The 20,985-nt window shown below is 42.1% G+C and overlaps 1 protein-coding gene across 2 annotated transcripts in view; it reads left to right on the top strand.

Moving 5' to 3' along the window:
* DGKI (diacylglycerol kinase iota) overlaps nucleotides 1-20,985 on the top strand; it is a 515,206-nt gene that overhangs the window by 64,598 nt on the left and 429,623 nt on the right. The window contains exon 1 of one of the 2 annotated variants that reach the window (XM_061414832.1): nucleotides 12,843-13,982. The exons of the other annotated variant lie outside the window; for it this stretch is intronic. Within the exon in view, the coding sequence (XP_061270816.1) occupies nucleotides 13,939-13,982 (44 nt within the window). The 5' untranslated portion in view covers nucleotides 12,843-13,938. Of the gene's footprint in view, nucleotides 1-12,842; nucleotides 13,983-20,985 lie in introns of those variants that run through there. 2 annotated transcript variants of the gene reach the window in all.

Genomic DNA, 20,985 nt, shown 5'->3' with positions numbered 1-20,985 from the left:
CCAGAGAAGCCTGGTGTGCTGCAGTCCATGGGGTTGCAAAGAGTCAGACACAACTTATTGACTGAACAACACAACAGTTGTCCTTGGCTGCTTTTATGCTTTGATGGTGGAGTTTAGAAGTTGCAACAGAAACTGTATGACCTGCAAAGCCTAAAATATTCATTACTGGCCTTTTACAGGACAAATTTGTGACCTCTGTTATAGATAAGTCACCAAGAGAATTCTTGCAGTGATAAGGAAGCTGTAGCAAAGCTAGGATGTTCTCTAGGCAGTTATACTATGAGGGTCAGCTGCAGATGTTTTCCATGTGCCCCTCATTGTGTTTGGGGGGAATCTGAAAGGGACAGGGCTCTTAGTTATATGATGAAAAGACTCCTCAGAGTAGGAGTTGGGAGTCCCTGATAGGAAGATTGCTTGTGCATCAAAATATAGACCCATGTGTCTCTGTTCTGACTGTGTCCAGGCGAGTCTGGAAATTGTGACTCCTTGAAACCATTCAGCCAAGTATTCCAGCTGATGTTTTGTGATTTTTTTTTTCTTTGTTTTAAAATAAACTTTGTAGAATCTTTTTTTTTTCCCCTCACAGCTCTCTAAATATTCTGTTTTGAAACATTTAATTACTCAGGTTATTTATATGGAAAGGTCTGATAATGTTTCTATGGGAGTCTGTTATTTATTCCTTTTGCTAAATTTTATCTTATATTAGGGGAAGGGCTGAGGTTGGTTACTATGGTAACATTCTCAAAACTGCAACAATCCTATTAGGGATGCAGAAACTATAGTCATTCTGGTGGGAAGGCAGCATGGGTAGTGGGTGGTAGTCTTTTTATTTTTATTTTATTTTTTTAAAAGAAAACCTCTCCCACTTCCATCCCTTTTGCATTCATTTATTTTAAGCTTTGCAGTGTAAAATACCAGAGTAAGAAACGAAAGGAGAAAGGGCTCTTGTCTCTCTTCATTAAATTTCTGTCATCTTTATCTGCTCCATTTTAGGTATACCCTACTTTCTATATGATCTTTTATTCATTTTTGTGTTCATTTATTCACCAAACTTACAAAGAGGCCTACTCTGTGTTAGAGATGAATTAGAGAATCCCTGTTCTCATTTTTCTTTCAAATTACAAATTCCTTGAAGTCACTAAGGACTTTAATTCAGTTAAACAAATATTTGTGAGCACTTGCTCTGTACCAGGCATTATGCTGGCAAACAAAACGGAGGCTTTTGTCAAAGAACATTGTTTTGCTTGGTTGAATAGCACAGGGATGGGCAAATGATTAAGCACTGAGCTGTTTAAAATAAAATTTGATGAATGCTATTGCAGAGGTGTGTAATCCACTTAACTCTCCAGCCTGGAGAGCATAGGAAAGTTTTTTTTCAAGGGAGGTGACATCTGGGCGGCTTTGAAGACAAAGAGTCATTTTCCAGGTAAAATGCTGGGGTTGATAAGGCATTCCAAGCAACTCTGGACCAGCAAGAATAGAGGTGTGGTGGTGAGGGAGCCCTTGGCTTTGTGCATGAGATCTCTAAGAACGTGCAGATGAGTGGTGGTTGAACACGTAGGCAGGATCCACCGAGAGAAGTTATGTCTGGTAGCCACTGAAAAATGCAGGCAGCGGATCGACGTTGAGTGTTCTGTTTAAGATCTTTCTGTTGGCGGTGTGTGGGATGGGCAGATAATGAAGGGGAAGGAGCAGATTGGGTTGAGAAGGATATGGAGATCTGTAAAAAATGACAAGGTTCATCTTGGGACACAATGAGTTGAGGATGAGCCCCACCATATTGGACTGTCTAGTAGGCAGCTGGAAATATGGGCCCAGGAGTGAAGGAGATGTGGATGGGAGCCAGAAATCTGGGTGCCATCTGAGAAGGCTTGTGGGGAGGCACAGCGGCCTCCTGGGAGATAATCATGAAACAGCCGTTCATTCTTTAAATCTGCGTGGTGGGGCGTGTCCTTCCATGCTACTGCTGGTCACTCTTACGTAATTAAAATAAAAAGCCCAAAAAACAGCTTTCAGTTGTAAAACACCACACTAACTCTGTCACTAAGACTTCCAGAGATTGGGAAGAGTAAAAACTCTAGACTTGAATCAGAATGGAGGCTTCCTCCCTCCCCAGCTCTGGCCTGCCATGGGCCTCCTGCAGTCAGGGAGAAGACGAGTGGTCAGGCCCCTGTTAACTCCACACTGCTCTTCCACCATTTCTTCCTATTTGCTGGCCTCAGTTGCAGACCTCTCTCTCCGTCTGTCTTTTTTTCTTTTTCTTGAAGTGTAGTTGCTTTACACTGTTATGTTAGTTTTTGGTGTACAGAAAAGTGATTCACATACACACACATACATACAAACATGTATGTAACTCTTTGTCATATTATTTTCCATTATGATTTATTACAGCATGTTGAATTACTTCCCTGTGCATATAGTAGGAGCTTGTTGTTTATTTTGTGTATAGTGGTTTGTGTCTGCTAATCCCAAGCTCCTAACTTATCCCTTCCTGACCCCCTTTCCCCTTTGGTAAGTTTGTTTTCTATGTCTGTGAGTCTGTTTCATAAATAAGTTCATTTATATCATATTTTAGATTCCATATATAAGTGGTATCATAGGGCTTCCCTGGTGGCTCAGAAGGTAAATAATCCACCTGCAATGCAGGAGGCCCAAGTTCCATCCCTGAGTTGGAAAGATCCCCTGGAGAAAGGAATGGCTACCCACTCCAGTATTCTTGCCTGGAGAATTCCATGGACAGAGGAGCCTGGTGGGCTGCCTTCTGTGGGATCACAAAGAATTGGACACAGTATGTACCACGTTTCTTTATCCATTCCTCTGTCGATGGGCACATGAGTTGCCTTCACGTCTTAGCAATTGTAAACAGTGCTGCAGTGAGCATTGTCGTTGTGTAGTCACTCAGTTGTGTCCAACTCTTTGCCACCCCATGGACTGCAGCCTGCCAGGCTCCCTTGTCCATGGGATTTCCCAGGCAAGAATATTGGAGTGGTTTGCCATTTCCTTCTCCAAGGGATCTTCCTGACCTAGGGATTGAACCCATGTCTCCTACATTGGCAGGCGAATTCCTTAGCGTAGAGCCACCAGGGAAGCCCAGTGAACACTGGGGTGCATGTATCTTTTCCAACTAGAGTTTTGTCTGGATATATGCCCAGGAGTAGGATTGCTGGATCTTATGAAAGTGCAAGTGTTTGTTGCTCAGTCATATCTGACTCTTTGTGACCCCATGGACTGTGGCTCACCAGGCTGGATCATATGGCAACTCTATTTTAGGTTTTTAAGGAACCTCCATGCTGTCTTCCATAGTGGGCTCCATTGCAGACCTCTCTAAAGTTGAAATTGGGTTGGGAGAGAGGAGGGAGGAAGCAGTTAAGTACCTATGTGACTCATGGTTGTGTTTCTCGTGTCAGTGCTCTCTGAATCTAGCAGGTATTTAAGGTGACTTCTTCTCTTTGAATATCTGCTATGGCATCTTTGCAGCCTCCACTCCCTCATTGCTAAGGATCCCTATTTGCAGTTCCTGGAGACAGGGCAATGCATTGCTCTCCTGGCTGCAGTTTTCTCAGCCCCTAGGCTCCTGGTAACACATCCACGTAATCTCAGCCAAGGGCCGTGGCGGAGTGTGTAAGCCAGCCCGGACGTGGCTGTCCCTAGCACACGGTCCACACTGTGTTCCGTGGGGGACCCTCAAGCGTCCTTTGTTTCTGCAGACTCTGGGAGTGCAGCCGCCTCTCCTGAATTCACCATCAACGCAGCCAGCAAGCCCATCTCTATTTCTAGGTTTCAGCTGTGAATCAGACGCAAGTTTGTGTGTCTCCCAAATTGCTTGAACTGCTGAGGACAGATGTGTGTCTGCCTGTTCTGGCTCCTCTGTTTTGATATGAGATGGAGAGGCAAGCAAGCCTAATCAACACCCTCCTTGTTTGGAGGGATGTATACTCTCCACTCATCAGCAACTGCCTTGGAAAGTCCCCCCCACCCAAGATGTCCAAATCTTGATCCTTTGTACCCTTACTGGGGTAAAGGAATTATGAATTTCACAAATAATTTATAGCCACTTTCTTTGGTAAATTTTGCAAATGGTCTAGCTCCCCTTTTGAAATTTACTGTCGGTTGTTCCTTGAGACTTCAGAAAGAATATTCATTGGAACATCTTGTTACATAGGTAAAATTTTTCCCTCTCCTTTCTGTCAAACTTTCCTATGCTGTTGCAGAGAGAATTCTGCTACACAGAGGCAGGATTTATGGCCTCTGGGATGTGTTTAGTGGATAACAAGGGTGGAACCAGGCCGTGTTGTGGTAGACAAGAAAGTGAAAGTCGCTCAGTCGTGTCTGAGACCCCTTGGACTATACAGTCCCTGGAATTCTCCAGGCCAGAATACTGGAGTGGGCAGCCTTTTCCTTCTCCAGCGGATCTTCCCAACCCAGGAATCGAATTGGGGTCTCCTTCATTGCAGGTGGATTCTTTACCAACTGAGCTATCAGGGAAGCCTGGGTCTCTCTTGATGAGAAGTTGGGCATCAACAGGACCCCAGTTTACAGTCATTGATCTCCCCCATGCTGATGACTCCCCAGTGTCTCTGTAGCCCAGACCTCTTCCTGAAATGCAGGCTCTTAGATCCGGCAGCTTACTGGGCTTCCCTGATCAAAATATTACAAACTTACCTCACATCATTATCTGAACCCCACCCTCCACCCCAAATACCCAGCCATCTTCATGTCATTTCTCTTCAGTCTTAATAAATGGCACCTAGAAAATCTACCTAATTGCTCAAGTCAGAAACCTGGAGTTTGAGCATCTCTAGGTTCTTAAGCTTGTATGTGCTGCCAGCATCCTTTCTGCAATCTAGTGATGTCTAGTGACACCTTTCAAAATCATGTTTTTACCTCCAGGGGGCCATTATGGAAACCAATGATATGGAAATACAGTTCTATGTGGATCATTTGGAATCTGTGAATTTTCTCTCTCTCTCTTACGTCTCACAGTGGTTCAGTATCAGTCATCAGTCACCTTCTGGATAGTCTACATGCATGCTAAGTCACATCCGACACCATGAACTGTAGCCTGCCAGGTTCCTCTGCCAATGGGATTTCCCAGGCAAGAATACTAGAGTAGGTGGCCATTTCTTCTTCCAGGGGATGTTCTCCAGCCAGGGATCAAACATGCCTCTCCAGCATTGGCAGGAGGATTTTTTTACCACTGAGCCACCTGGGAAGCCCTTTGGATAGCATTCAGTTTCATCTTATCTAACTTAACTGCTACTTCTTTAATCCAGGCCTTCGTCATCTCTCACTTGAATTACTGCAAAAACTCAGGTAAATAAACTGGTACCCCCACCTATTCAGAACCTAGTTTTTGAAAGTTGTCAACAGCTCAACTAACTTTCCAGTCAGGCTTGCTAATGATGAGGATCAGGTTAGAGGTTTTTTTTTTAGAGTAAAATATATATTCATTGAAATGCATAAATTTTAGATATGCAGTATGGATACATGAATCCTCAACCCATCCTTCCTTGTGTCAGACTCACATGTTTTGAAGTTAAAGAGCTTTTCCATTTCCCCAGGAGTTCCCTCTTCCTTTCTTCCTCTCTTCTCTGTTAAGGCAAGCAGTGTTCTGTTTTTTTTTAACTCTTAGTTCAGTTTTACCTGTTCTAGAATTTCATAGAAATGGGATCATACAGCATATATTCTTTTTGTGCCTTTTACTCAGTGTAGTGTGCATGAGATTCATCTATAGAATTGCCTGTATTATTAATGGCTCATTCATTATTATTGCTGAATGTCAGTCCATGGTATAAATAAACCACAGTTTGCTTGTGAATCTCCTGTTGATGGACATTTTGGTTGTTTAGATCTCTGACGATTGTGAGTAAAGCTGCTTTGAACATTCTTGAAGTCTCTTTGTGGGCATATGCTGTCGTTTCTCTTGGGTAAACACCTGGCAATGGGGTTGACAGTGGGTTATGTTGACTTTTATAAGAAAACAAAACAAAAAACTGATAGATCTTTTCCAGAAGTCCCATTTTATTTCCCACTAGCAAAGTGTGAGCATTCTAGTTGGGCTGCATCCTCACTAACATTTGTATCCTCAGTGTTTAAAACCTACTGTTTTAGTGGGTTCATGATGATATCAGTATGGTTTTATTTTGCATTTCCCTGGTAACTGATGCTATAAAGCATTATTTCTCATTTGACATTCACATGTTTTCTTTGGTGAAGTGTATGTCTGGGCTCTTTTTTTTTTTTTTTTTGCTTATTTTGTTAAAAAAAAATTTTTTTTAATCTCACACCCTAGTAAAGTAATGCTCAAAATTCTCCAAGCCAGGCTTCAACAGTTCGTGAACCGTGAACTTCCAGATGTTCAAGCTGGTTTTAGAAGAGGCAGAGGAACCAGAGATCAAATTGCCAACATCTGCTGGATCATTGAAAAAGCAAGAGTGTTCCAGAAACGCATCTATTTCTGCTTTATTGATTATGCCAAAGCCTTTGACTGTGTAGATCACAATAAACTGTGGAAAATTCTTCAAGAGATGGGAATACCAGACCACCTGACCTGCCTCTTGAGAAACCTGTATGCAGGTCAGGAAGCAACAGTTAGAAGTGGACATGGAACAACAGACTGGTTCCAAATGGGAAAAGGAGTACGTCAAGGCTGTATATTGTCACCCTGCTTATTTAACTTATATGCAGAGTACGTCATGAGAAACGCTGGGCTGGAAGAAACACAAGCTGGAATCAAGATTGCTGGGAGAAATATCAATAACCTAGATATGCAGATGACACCCCCCTTATGGCAGAAAGTAAAGAAGAACTAAAGAACCTCTTGATGAAAGTGGAGAGTGAAAAAGTTGGCTTAAAGCTCAACATTCAGAAAGCGAAGATCATGGCATCTAGTCCCATCACTTCATGGCAAATATATGGGGAAACAGTGGAAACAGTGTCTGACTTTATTTTTTTGGACTCCAAAATCACTACAGATGGATACTGAAGCCAAGAAATTAAAAGACGCTGACTCCTTGCAAGGAAAGTTATGACCAACCTAGATAGCATATTACAAAACAGAGACATTACTTTGTCAACAAAGGTCCATCTAGTCAAGGCTATGGTTTTTCCAGTAGTCATGATTGGATGTGAGAGTTGGACTATAAAAAAAGCTGAGTGCAGAAGAATTGATGCCTTTGAATTGTGGTGTTGGAGAAGACTTTTGAAAGTCCCTTGGACTTCAAGGAGATGCAACAAATCCATCCTAAAGGAGATCAGTCCAGAGTGTTCATTGGAAGGACTGATGCTGAAGCTGAAATTCCAGTACTTTGGCCACCTCATGCGAAGAGCTGACTCATTTGAAAAGACCCTGATGCTGGGAAAGATTGAAGGCAGGAGGAGAAGGGGATGACAGAGGATGAGATCATTGGCTGGCATCACTGACTCAAAGGACATGAGTTTGGGTAAACTCTGGGAGTTGGTGATGGACAGGGAGGCCTGGTGTGCTGCGGTTCATTGGGTCTCAAAGAGTCGGACACAATTTAGCAACTGAACTGAACTGTATAGGATTTAAAATTTCTAGACGTCTCTTATCAGATATATGTTTGGTGACTATTTTCTCCCAATGTGATACATGCTCATTAATTTTCCTAGTGTTATTTTTCTTAAGCATAAAAATTTTCATTTTTATTTTATGGTATTGCTTTCTGATTCCCATCAGAGAAATCTTTACCCTGTCCTCTATGAAGATATTCTCCTATGTTTTCTTCTAAACGTTTTATATCTTAACTTTCATATTTATATGTAGGAGCAATTTTGGATTGATTTTTGTGCATAGTATAAGATGAAGATATCTTTTTCCATATGGGTATCTAGCTGTTTCAGCATAATTTGTTGAAAAGCCTCTTCTTACTTTAAAGAACTGTGTCGGTTACTTTGTCAAAAGCCAATTGCCTATATAATTGTGTATTCATTTCTGGACTCTGTTCTGTCTTCTTCATCTGTCTGTCTTTATGTCAGTTTCACCCTCTAGATTAAAGGTATCTTGAAGTCCTATAGTATAACTTTCCAATCTTTGTTCTTTTCTAGTAATGGCACCCCACTCCAGTACTCTCGCCTGGAAAATCCCATGGATGGAGAAGCCTGGTAGGCTGCAGTCCATGGGGTCGCTAAGAGTCAGACACAACTGAGCGACTTCACTTTCACTTTTCACTTTCATGCATTGGAGAAGGAAATGGCAACCCACTCCAGTGTTCTTGCCTGGAGAATACCAGGGACGGGGGAGCCTGGTGGGCTGCCGTCTATGGGGGTTGCACGGAGTCAGACACAATTGGAGCGACTTGGCAGCAGCAGCAGTGATTATTTTACTGGTCTAGATCCTTTACATTTTCAATTAGATTTTAGAATTATGTCAGTTTTTATTTATAAAGCCCTGCTGGGATTATGACTTGGTTGCATTGATTCATCTGGTTAATTTGCATGCATAGTTTCTTGATTAGCTAGGGACTGAGAGTTGGACTGTGAAGAAGGCTGAGTGCTGAAGAATTGATGCTTTTGAACTGTGGTGTTGGAGAAGACTCTTGAGAGTCCCTTGGACTGCAAGGAGATCCAACCAGTCCATTCTGAAGGAGATCAACCCTGGGATTTCTTTGGAAGGAATGATGCTAAAGCTGAAACTCCAGTACTTTGGCCACCTCATGCGAAAAGTTGACTCATTGGAAAAGACTCTGATGCTGGGAGGGATTGGGGGCAGGAGGAGAAGGGGACAACAGAGGATGAGATGGCTGGATGGCATCACTGACTCGATGGACGTGAGTCTGAGTGAACTCCAGGAGTTGGTGATGGACAGGGAGGCCTGGCGTGCTGCGATTCATGAGGTCGCAAAGAGTCGGACACTACTGAGCGACTGATCTGATCTGAGGGGGTTATTTGCAGATTTCAGTATTCACTCCCTTTGTGACTTCCTTACTTCCAACATACCCTGTAACTTTCTGAAAGTTCTGCCTTCCCTGAAATTATCTGACATCTTAGCCCAGTAAGAAGCTTAGGCTTTATGCAGGCCCAGCTATCTGTGGAGTGAGAGTGCTCTCAGGTAAAAATTTGCAAACTTGCAAACTTCATGCATTACAGTTTGCCTTTTAATGGCAGTCTTCTCCAGTTTTTGCCATACCTTGGTCACTTTTCAGTATTTTTTAGTAGCTAAAAAAAAAAAATTGCACGGATTTTATCATTGTTACTTGTGGAACAGTTGTTTTGAGCTGTTAGGAAAAGACTGAACATCTCCTTCAACTGCCATGCCGTGGTTTCCTTGCCTCTTACTTCAGCTTCATAATCCATCTGCCCATGGTCCCCAGAGCTATCTTAGAAAAATGCAAACATGAGCAAACCATTCCTTAATCAGTGGCTCTTCATTGCTTTCATTGTTTCTCATTATTTTCTTTTCCTAGATTTTCCATTTTTATTTCATGTGCTCTTTGATTTTACTGACCATTTGGCGTTTCCCTAGACAGACCCTTCCCTGGAACAATCTCCTGTTCTTTGCATATGTAATGGTTCCTTTCTGAAATGCCTCTCCCTTCTTTATAGCCTGGCTAACTCTTACGGTTCTTTCAAAGTCAGCTGAAAGCATTAACGCTCATGGGAAACTACCTCAAATTGTGTTTCTCATGCCTTCTTATTTTCCCATTGTTCTTGCTGTGTCTTAGTATCATAGGACTTCCCTGGTGGCTCAGACGGTAAAGCGTCTGTCTACAATGCGGGAGACCTGGCTTCAATCTCTGGGTTGGGAAGATCCGCCGGAGAACGAAATGGTTAGTATCATAGAGCTTATCAACTTGCATTTACTTATTTAGTCACTTATTTGTTACCTCAAGTATGAGGCTTTGAGTATGAGGCTTCCTTTAGAGAAGGGTCAATGTCTTAGTCATTTTTGATTGTCCATTGCCTAGTATTCTTGTCAAAGGAAATAAAGGAAGATGGATGGGCATTATAGTCAAATTATGGTTGCTTTGTAAATGCAGACTGTAAATTGTAGGTGCCTGACCGGGCTTCCCAGGCAGCACTAGTGGTGAAGAAGCCACCTGCCAATGCAGGAAACGTGAGAGATGTGGGTTTGATCCCTGGGTCAGGAGGATCCCCTGGAGGAGGAAATGGCAACTCATTCCAATATTCTTACCTGGGAAATCCCATTGACAGAGGAGCCTGCCAGGCATGAAGAGTAGGACCTTACTGAAGCAACTTAGCATGCATCTGACCATCCTAAATTATTTTCCCTTGGTCCTTTGGTTCATGGCCCTGGATATTTTTATTTTTGCAAGCATGCTCAGTTGTGTCCAACTCTTTGCAGTCCTATGGACTGTAGCCTGCCAGGCTCCTCTGTCCATGGGATCTCCCAGGCAAGAATACGGGAGTGGGTTGCCATTTCTTTCTCTAGGGGATCTTCCCCACCCAGGGATTGAACTTGTGTCTCCTGCATTTGGCAGGCAAATTCTTTGTCAATATTTTATTGCCAGTGTGAAATTAAGGTAGAGCCTCTAAATCAAAGTAGAGCCATAGAAATGCCCCATTCATCCAGAGCAAAGCCTTTCAGGAGCCTTAGAACATGTGTATTCCTTAGATACGTGTATATAATCCTTTAAAGAGACTAAAGGTCAGTTATGAGTAGAAAGCAGTGACAAAATAATGAGCCAATGATGCAACAGTTTCACTTATTGAGAAGTGATTTAAAGTTTTGTGAACACAAGGGAAAGGGCTGATTATGATTTCAAAACTCAAGCATCTCTTGAAGCTACACGGTCAACAGTGTGGCACAGGGGATGCTGACAGAAGCTTGACCATACTGCTCTGGCTGTTACTTTGTTGGGAGCCAAATCCATGGTATTTATTTGGACATGTCAGCCAACTTCTCTCTCTCCCTTTCTCTCTTTCCCCTTTCTTCTCTTCCCTCCTCGCTTCTTCCCTTCCCTGTTTCTCCTCTGTTTCCTCCTTCCTTTCTCTCTTCCCTCCTCCTTCCCTCCTTTCTCTTGGTTTCTTCCTTTCTTTCTCCCCACCCCCTCACATTTTCAAAGATTTTTTTCCTCCAATTAATGATTATTTCATTATACCCCCTTTCTTTTTCTGGTTTTTCCTCTCCCTTTGGATTAATCTGCAAAACATTGCCTTCCTGTATTCACTGCGCTTTTGCTCCAAGCCTCCCAGCAGTAAACCTGACCCCTCAGATACCTCTCCTTTCTCACAAGGCCATCTCCTTTTATCTTTCCTTAAGACACTGATAATCCACTTTCTCTGTTCAGTTCCCTCAGACTCGTTATTTGCATGTTTACAAGTGTTTATATACATGTATACTCTTTTTTTAAACTTTTAATTACAAAAATAATAAATGTATTATTCACACTGGGTTTCCCAGGTGGCACAATGGTAAAGAATCCGCCTGCCAGTGCGGGAGATGCAAGCAATACAGGTTCTATCCTTGGGTCAGGAAGACCCCCTGGAGGAGGAAATGGCAACCTACTCCAGTGTTCTTGCCTGGAAAATTACATGGACAGAGGAGCCTGGTAGGCTACAGTCCATGTGGTCATTGCAAAGGGTCAGACATGACTGAGCAACTGAGCACACACACATTATTCCTATAGAATATAGTATAAAAATGGAAAATTTCTCCTTTAAATGCACCTGCTCCCAAAACACCTCTTTCCTCCAACCCAGAGGTAACTGCACTTAACCATTTGCTATGTTGTGTGGCTTCCAAAGTTTTTCTAAGCATCTGTGAATGCACACACATGCTTACATATAGCAAGATGATGAAAATATTTGCCCACTAGTATGGTGATGATGAAAATATTTGCCCACTAGTATGGTAATGTAAATAAATTCAGAATTCATCACTTAAAAATAGGTAATTCTTTAAGTGAACTACACTATATTTAAATGATATCAAGTGATATGTTAGTGGGCATATCACTATATCACTGTCTACCAAGTGATATGTTAGAGGGAAAATCATTCATCATATCATTCTGATAACATTCAAAGCATTTGTGGATTCCTCGTTGGTATAATGCAGCTGTCTCTAGCTAAGTGATAGCCCTGTGTGATCCGTGGGTTGAAATAGGAAACGCATCAGTCTATTCCACAATTCGCTTGTGGCCTTGATAAGTATCAGGTCGTTGAGCCCAGGGTTTTGTTTCCAGCAGAAGGTACCTGGACACACACCTGAATGTGTGGACGTGGAGAGCTGGTGCTTTGGCTCCCAGGTGAGGCCCCCGGAAGCCACCAGCTGCACCTGCTGTCCGTGTTGGGCTCCAGGTGCATCTGCACGAGCTCTGTTTCCTGGTCCAGTCACCCACCTCTGTGACCACCACTGGACAGTGTTGTTGAGTTATCTGTGGGCTTATTAAGTGCAGGATTTCTCTTTCCCCATCACTATGGAAGTCTTTAAATAGTTTAACAAAGGATGTGGCTGTGGAGCTTCAGTGACTCAGCAGTGAAGAACCTCCCTGCTGTGTAGGAGACATGGGTTCGATTCCTGGGTCAGGAAGATCCCCTGGAGGAGGAAATGGCAACCTACTTCAGTATTCTTGCCTGGAGAACCCCATGGACAGAGGACCCTGGTGGGCTACAGGCCATAGGGTCGCAGAGAGTCAGACATGACTGAAGTGACTGAAGACACACACAGCTGTGCCAGTGAATAAAATATGTGTATCAATCCTGTATATACCTCACACATATTAAACTCATTATATGTGTGTATGTGTATACACAAGTATTTATGTATCCATAGACCTCAAAGAGCAGGCACAGTTGCTGCTGCTGCTGCTAAGTCACTTCAGTCGTGTCCGACTCTGTGCGACCCCATAGATGGAAACCCTCCAGGCTCCCCTGTCCCTGGGATTCTCCAGGCAAGAACACTGGAGTAGGCTGCCATTTCCTTCTCTAGTGCATGAAAGTGAAAAGTGAAAGTGAAGTCGCTCAGTCGTGTTCAACTCTTCGTGACCCCATGGACTGCAGCCTACTAGGCTCCTCCACCCATGGGATTTTCCAGGCAAGAGTACTGGAGTGGGGTTCCATTGCCCTCTCCGCAGGCACAATTAAGTAGGCAAGAAATAAGAATGGCAGAGGTACCTGGGTAGAAAGTGAGGGAGAAGAGGAAAGACCGCAGGTCCAGAGAAGTGTCCACATTTACCCTCCTGGAATGAGTTATCTTTCTGCCAGACTTGAAGAAAATCCCTTGAGTTTTGTTTCCTCATCAGTCTTTCCAAGGATATTTAGCATTTGCACTTTTCTGAGCACTGAAGCACAGTCCGCATGCAGGCCTCTATCAAATGCTTTGCCTACTTTAATATTTTGTTTTCATAAAAAGTGGAATTTGTCTTTTGAAGACCACAAACTGCCCTGCTGGATCTTGCACTTGGCTCCCCAGCTTAGATGAGAAGAACTAATCCCCATTTCCAAGAGCCCAGGAGTTAAAAAAAGGAAAGAAAGAAAAGCAGAGAAAGAAAGAAGGAAGAGAGAAGTGAGTCAGAGGACTTCTGCCTGTGCGTCTGAGTCAGCTTAGTGTGTTAAGAAAAAAAAAAGAAGCTATGTGTGGAGACCTGCCTGGAAAAACTGCTGAATGGAAAGCTTGAGGATGGCTGATAGACTTTGACAGCAGACTAAGAATTTTCGTGCCTCTTTGGAAATGGTGAGCGGCCACTAATAATGCTCCCGTGACATCACAGAAATCTTGACTCGTGCTCGTCTTGCTCATTCTCTCATGAAGCCCATCCCAGCTCCTTTTCATACAGGACCTTCGCTTAAGGGATTGAGGGAGAAGAGGAGACAGGAAGACAGGTGGAGGTGCTAGTCTGCCCGACAACCATTTACCCCAGCGGTCTTTTTGGAGACTCCAATGGCCTTTTTGGAGAAGAGGCTGTTTGATAAAGGTGACCTGTGAACAGTCGGCTACTATTGGCAACTCAGACAATGTGGGACCGCTGGAAAGCAAAACACCCCTGGATGGGGGGAAGGTTGAGTTCAATTTTATTTTTTATTGTGTGTGTGTTGGGGGAAGTGATGATAAATGTGTGTGTTGTGGGCACAGATGCAGTTTTATGATATTCATGCATATGAGGGTGAACGTTTTAGTTTTGTTTACAGTAGGGGGAAAAATACCCTCCACAGTTATAGATCTGATGTGGTAGAAGTTGCATCGCAGCTTCTAGTTTTACTCGGTTTTCACAAACTTGTGACTTTCTGAGGAAAATCTCTGTCTGACTGACCCATTTCAAAAGCAGTTTGGAAAATGGGAGGTTTTTTTAAACTGTTTGTAATGTGCTTTTCATGTTGCTCAAACTATGACTGTGAATTCTGTTTGATTCACTGTTGAATCTGTTGGAGAGTTTAAATACAGTCCACATGCAGGCCTCTATCAAATGCTCTGTGTACGTTAATATTTTGTTTTCATAAAAAGTGGAATTTGTCTTTTTTTGTTGTTTAAATAGTAGCTTCTTTCCCCTCTGGTGTTAGTAAACACATCTCTAAGGCATAGGTGAGCACAGTTACAATCACCCTGTCAGTGGCAGCTGGAGATACCAGTCTGGGGCACAGACCCACCGGGCAGCATACTCACAGATGTGTTCTTATTACTGTATCGCTCTGTAAAGCAAAGTTCATTTTCTAGAACTAAAATTCCAGTTGAATGTCAAGGATCTTCTTACCAGACCCTAGTAGTATTTTAAAACATGGACCTAAATTAGTCGCCCAAGAAGTATTTTAAGGTACTCAGTTAAGAAAATGAGTTTAGTACTTCCCTGGTGGCCCAGTGGTTAAGACTCCGAGCTTCCAGTGCAGGGGGTGCGGGTCTGATCCCTGGTTGGGCAAGTTCTGCAAGCCGTGTGGCTCGGCCAGAAAAAAAAAGAAAGTCTAAGTGACTGAAAAAAGCTTGGTAATGTTTGCATCCCCAGACTTGCTTACTCATTTGTAAACCTAGAGGTCTCACCATGTATAATGTCTGTGCATTAAGATACAGGATTTTTCTCACCTTCTGGACACTCTCCCTGTCATGATAGAAAGAACATGGATTTAGAGTCAGTCTTGAATTTGAATCCCCTTTATGACTCCTGTGGCCTTCTGCAGGTTACAGAGGCTCTGAAGATAATGGCTACAGGTTAGTACTGGAGTGAGGATTAATGCAGATTAATTTCATAAAACATCAATCTCATTTAAGATTGACAGCTATGGTATTTTTTTAATGATAATACTTTTCTGTTTCTTTACTGTAAAATTAAGTTAAAAATAAAAGGTTAACGAGAAAAAAAAAACAAACCATCAATCCACATTAAGGATGTGGAAAACATCAGTTTCTCCATTTTTCTTATTTCCTGATTGTCATTATGTATGTGTGTGTGTGTTTTCTTTCTGAGCCTTGGGTTTCTCCTCAGTTTAGATAGAAGGTGATCTTGAAGTATCTGAATCCGGATTCTGTCAACAGGGTTTTTTCTGAATTGGTCTCTTGTCTTGATAAACAGCCACCCATTCAGCCGAGCTTCTTGATCAGCATCTCATTTCTCAGTTCCTCTGTGCTCCCCTGGGTGCACAGAGGCCCTGTCACATAGGTGACCCGTCACTTGGGGACCCTTCAGGGTCACTATTTCAGGGCTCCAGCATCTCCTGGGGGTCAGGTCACCTTTGCAGGCAGACTCTTTAAAGCAGTAATCTGTTTTTTTGGCAAAGAGCCTAATAGCATCTTCTCTGCAAGTTAATCATGTTTATTCACTCTGATCAGAGTGGGGATTTTCCCGAATTGTCATGTCTTTGCAGAGTGTTTCCAACCATTATGTGCTATAAATGTAGCATCATTTTATGCTTCTACTTGTTTTTGCTAATATAAGAGAAATCCCGTTATAAATAATTCCAAGGGATTTTGCAGATTATTTCACTGGTTCAAAATAAGAGGATGGTTCCCTAGATCGTGGAGCTGCTGTCATAGATGGAGTCTATTGATGTAAAATGGGGCATAATGTGATTGCCCTGTGGGCGCCATCCTTGTACAGAATGAGGTCTGCTCAGAGAAAGCTAAAGCTACCAGGGGAGCAGGTCTCTGCATCTGGCGGTTCCTCCATCCTGCGACATTAACTCAGAGCATTTCACCCCACTGTGACACTGACTCACCCACCCCCTCTCCACCCCTATTGTCTAGTTCTGATGTGCTCTGGCCCCACTAATTCTAGGGCTATACTGGCTTATGCCTCTTTCATTCTAGGAGGAAAGAAAGCTGGTCTTTACTAATAAAAGTGTGAAAACTGAAATGTCACCACTTTCAACACAAACAATATATATTTGTTGAATGTATGACTACAACAACTTGGAATAACTGCCAGCCGTGTTTCCAAATATTTGAGGCCTATTTAAGTAAAGAGGCATGAATAATTTTAAACTGGATTTTTTTTTTTTTTTTTTTTGCATTAGCAACAAATGTGATGAAACCTTAAAAACAAATTCTCATCCTTAGGAGTGGTTGCCTCTGGGGAGTAGTATCAGAAGCTGGTCTGGGGACTTAGGCTGTTCATTATAAACCATTCTGCATGCTTTCTTTTTTAAAATCAGATGTATGTATTACTTTGACTTTTTAAAAAATCCTTCCCTTAAGTAGGCTTAGTTCAATTTAAATAAAATTTGCTGAATGCCTTGTGCCAGACATTGTGCTGGTCATCTCAGCTCAGCAGCAAATAAGGACCAGCTCTTGCCTGGGAGTTCATAGTCTAGTTGGAGAGACAGAACAGACCATAGGCATATTAAAATAATATGATGCCAACTTAGAGGGAGGTAGCCATGGAGTTAAGTGTCTCCCTCCCCAGATATTCTATTCATACATTTATTTTTAATTTCTGTCTTTATGATGAGTATATCTGAACAGCATTCTAATGATCAGTTTTGGTTTTAGTGGAAAAAGAATAGACGAGACTTGATCTAATCTTACTCGACATGGAAGCCTCCAAAATGAGTCAGAGAGAGAGGCATAAAATCAGTCATGAGTTTTATTTTGCTCCTTTCTCTCTGGACATGAGCGCAAACAGTGTACACTGGGTCAAAATCATAAAGAGGAATAGGCTGTGCGTGTCTCAGGACATTTTTCATTCCCTTAAGCCCACAGCTGCCAATTTCCGTGTCCACATGCAGAGGATTTTTAGTGACTTCCAATGATTCTAGTGCACCCAAGAGCAATGCCATCTTATTATTAGAAGGTGTTTCCCAGCTTGAGTTGGAGGCAAGCTGAGCATCTGTCTCAAGCCCTAAGTCCTCCTGGTTTTACTGACAAAGCTTCCAGATTCATCTGGGGTCTGGTAGACAGATTTGAGTAAATCTCTCAGCTTGTTCAGTAGCTCATGAGGTTCCACTGTCCTCAAAGAGCAAAGCAGCATTACTTTGTATATCACCAGAGTGTACCGAGTCATTTTGATTTTTAAAATATTGTTGAACTATAGCACTAAAATAGCATTGAAATAAAGGTTCACGTTTTGTAATATCTAGCTATTCCTCTGTCTTGTTCAAGAGAAAATTTGCTTCAGTTCAGTTCAGTTGCTCAGTCATGTCCAACTCTTTGTGACCCCATGGACTATAGTACACCAGGCTTTCTGTCCATCACCAACTCCTGGAGCTTGCTTAAACTCATGTCCATGGAATTGTTGATGCCATCCAACCATCTCATCCTTTGTTGTCCCCTTCTCCTCCTGCCTTCAATCTTTCCCAGCATCAGGGTCTTTTCCATTGAGTCAGTTCTTTGCATCAGGTGGCCAATGTATTGGAGTTTCAGCTTCAGCATCAGTCCTTCCAATGAATATTCAGGACTGATTTACTTTAGGATGGACTGGTTTGATCTCCTTGTAGTCCAAGGGACTCTTAAGAGTCTTCTCCAACACCACAGTTCAAAAGCATCAATTCTTTGGTGTTCAGCTTTCTTTATAGTCCAATTCATACATCCATACATGACTAGTGGAAAAACAATAGCTTTGTTAGACTAAAATTTGCTTAATTTTGTACAAAAAGTCTTTTTGGCTTAATTTTATGGGTTTGTGATGGCCAGCACCAAAAATATCTGCAACAGATATGATACATATCATACAATATGAATTGTTTTCCCCACAAACTAGCAGGGTAAATACTTTATTAGGGATTTAAGAAAATGATTTGTATAAAAATGAATGAACATGATTTCAAAGATAAAATATAAACTCAGATAAGGAATAAAAAGCAGAATTATTCAGGACTTCCCTGGCGGTCCAGTGGTTAAGATTCTGTGCTTCCACTGCAGAGGGCACAGGTTTGATCTCTCGTCAGGAAACTAACATCCCACATGCCATGTGATGCAGAAAAAATAGATCAGAATTATACCAAAATGGAAATTGATGATCATATAGATTCAACTTCTATGTATTTCATTCAACAGTTGCCTTAAATAAATGGAGTACGTAACTGTCTATGTTTTATTAATTCACTCCAAGACTATAAGATGATATTAAATTCTAAATACATAAACAAACCTTAAATACTCCTAAAATATGTTGTTAAAATCCACCTGGGTATAACTAATTACTTTTTAAAGTGACTGTTTAGTTTTTATTAACCAGTGAATGGTACTGCATTCATCTTCACTGATTAGAACTAATTCTTTAAATTTTTTTCATTGAAATACAGTTGATTTACAATATTGTGCATGTAATTTCTACTGTATAGCAAAATGATTCAGTTATTATATACAAAACCAGAAGGGAAAGAGACACGTGTACCCCAATGTTCATTGCAGCACTGTTTATAATAGCCAAGACATGGAAGCAACCTAGATGTCCATCAGCAGATGAATGGATAAGAAAGCTGTGGTACATATACACAATGGAGTATTACTCAGCCATTAAAAAGAATACATTTGAATCAGTTCTAATGAGGTGGATGAAACTGGAGCCTATTATACAGAGTGAAGTAAGCCAGAAGGAAAAACATAAATACAGTATACTAACGCATATATATGGAATTTAGAAAGATGGTAACAATAACCCGGTGTACGAGACAGCAAAAGAGACACTGATGTATAGAACAGTCTTATGGACTCTGTGGGAGAGGGAGAGGGTGGGAAGATTTGGGAGAATGGCAATGAAACATGTAAAATATCATGTAGGAAACGAGTTGCCAGTCCAGGTTCGATGCACGATGCTGGATGCTTGGGGCTGGTGCACTGGGACGGCCCAGAGGGATGGTATGGGGAGGGAGGAGGGAGGAGGGTTCGGGATGGGGAACACATGTATACCTGTGGCGGATTCATTTTGATATTTGGCAAAACTAATACAAGTATGTAAAGTTTAAAAATAAAATAAAATTAGAAAAAAAAAAAACAAATATATATGTGTGTGTGTGTGTGTGTGTATGGGCTTCCTAGGTGGCTCAGTGGGTAAAGAATCTGCTTGCAATGCAGGAGACAAAGGAGATGTGAGTTTGATCCCCAGGTGGGGAAGATCCCCTGGAGGAGGGCATGGCAGCCCACTCTAGTATTCTTACCTGGAGAATCCCATGGACAGAGGAGCCTGATTGGCTACAGTCCGGGGGGTTGCAGAGAGGTGGACGCGACTGAAGTGACTGAGCACGTGCACACATGTGCATGTCACATATATAACACATTCTTTTTCATATTGTTTTCCATTATGGTTTATTGTAGGATATTGAATAAGGTTCCCTGTGCTATACAGTAGGACCTTGTTGTTTATCCATTCTAGGTATAATAGTTTGCATCTGCTAATCCAGAACTCCCAGTCCATCTCGCCCCCATGTCCCCTCCACCCTGGCAACCATAAGTCTGTAGGGTAATTCTTCATAGCTTGCTTCGGTTAAGATAGCTTTTACTTTAGCTTCAAATTTTCAGGAACATTTGGGGTCTATATCTTTTTACAGCACTTCATCCTCAACTGCCATAGTTGGATTCTACCTGAAGTGGAGTTGGTCTGCTGTATTTATTGTAACATGCTCTGGCTTCTCCTGCATCTGCTCTTATTTCTCCCTTGAAAGTGGCAGAGGCAGAAAGCGTGACTATTATCATGTAGTATGGCTCCATAATCAGCGTGATGAATCCCTATGTATAAATGCTTTCTTTTCTCAGCTTCTCCTGACCCACTTTCCATTTTTTTAAGAAGACAAAATTGTCTTTCTGTTCCTCCTGACTTCTTCAGAAATCTCTTACAGTAACTGGTATTTTCATCTTCTGGCACCTCTAACGATTACAGCGTGCCTCTCGGGTAGAATACAGAGTGCCCACGTGTCATCTTATAAAACAAGTACTTTTCTGCAAGAGTTAGTTTCTCTGATGAAACCACCATATAGATCATTTAATAGAAAACTCAGAAGATTTGAGAGCACAATTTAACAATTCAATCAAGCCACAGCAATTTCTTTTGTCCCTTCGTGTAAAGGAGGGCTGGAGGAAGGTTTGGCTTGGCAGTTGCCTGGGTCTTAGGAGGGAGGGGAGAAGACTCAAGGTACCTGGGTGCATCAGAGTGCAGCAGGATTTTACCTGGGTAAGTATATAGGGGAGGTGGGCTGTGCACCAAGTCTGGTTGCCTCCCTTTCTCCTAGAACATGGCCTTTGCTTACTTTTTGTTTGAAGCAGCCAGAAGGATATTTTTTGTTGTTCTGAGTCAGTGCTTAGCTTTTGAAGAAGCAGCTTGGGGAGAGTCATCTATTGTCATCCATTCTGGGTTTCAGCTCAGTGTGATAAGGTTACTTAAACATGTGTGTGTTTTAAATGGCTATGAAAATAAACTACTCATGTTCACGTGTCTGGCCTCCTCCCCACTGTGGAGTCCTGTGAAGGGATGCAGGGAACAGCAACTTTCAGTTCTTCTAGCTGTTCCTTCTGGTGTTTTTGTCTTCCTCTTCATTTTTAAACACCTTGTTTGTGCTACTATTACTTGATTTGCCCTTTGAAGATGTTATTAGACATTATAGTACTGGCTTCTTTCTATGAATGATAAGGTTTGAGACTAACAT

Source organism: Bos javanicus, chromosome 4, assembly GCF_032452875.1.
Source record: "Bos javanicus breed banteng chromosome 4, ARS-OSU_banteng_1.0, whole genome shotgun sequence".
NCBI lineage: Eukaryota > Metazoa > Chordata > Mammalia > Artiodactyla > Bovidae > Bos > Bos javanicus.
Note: the sequence above shows the minus strand (reverse complement) of the source record. Positions and strands in the feature narration are given on the sequence as shown.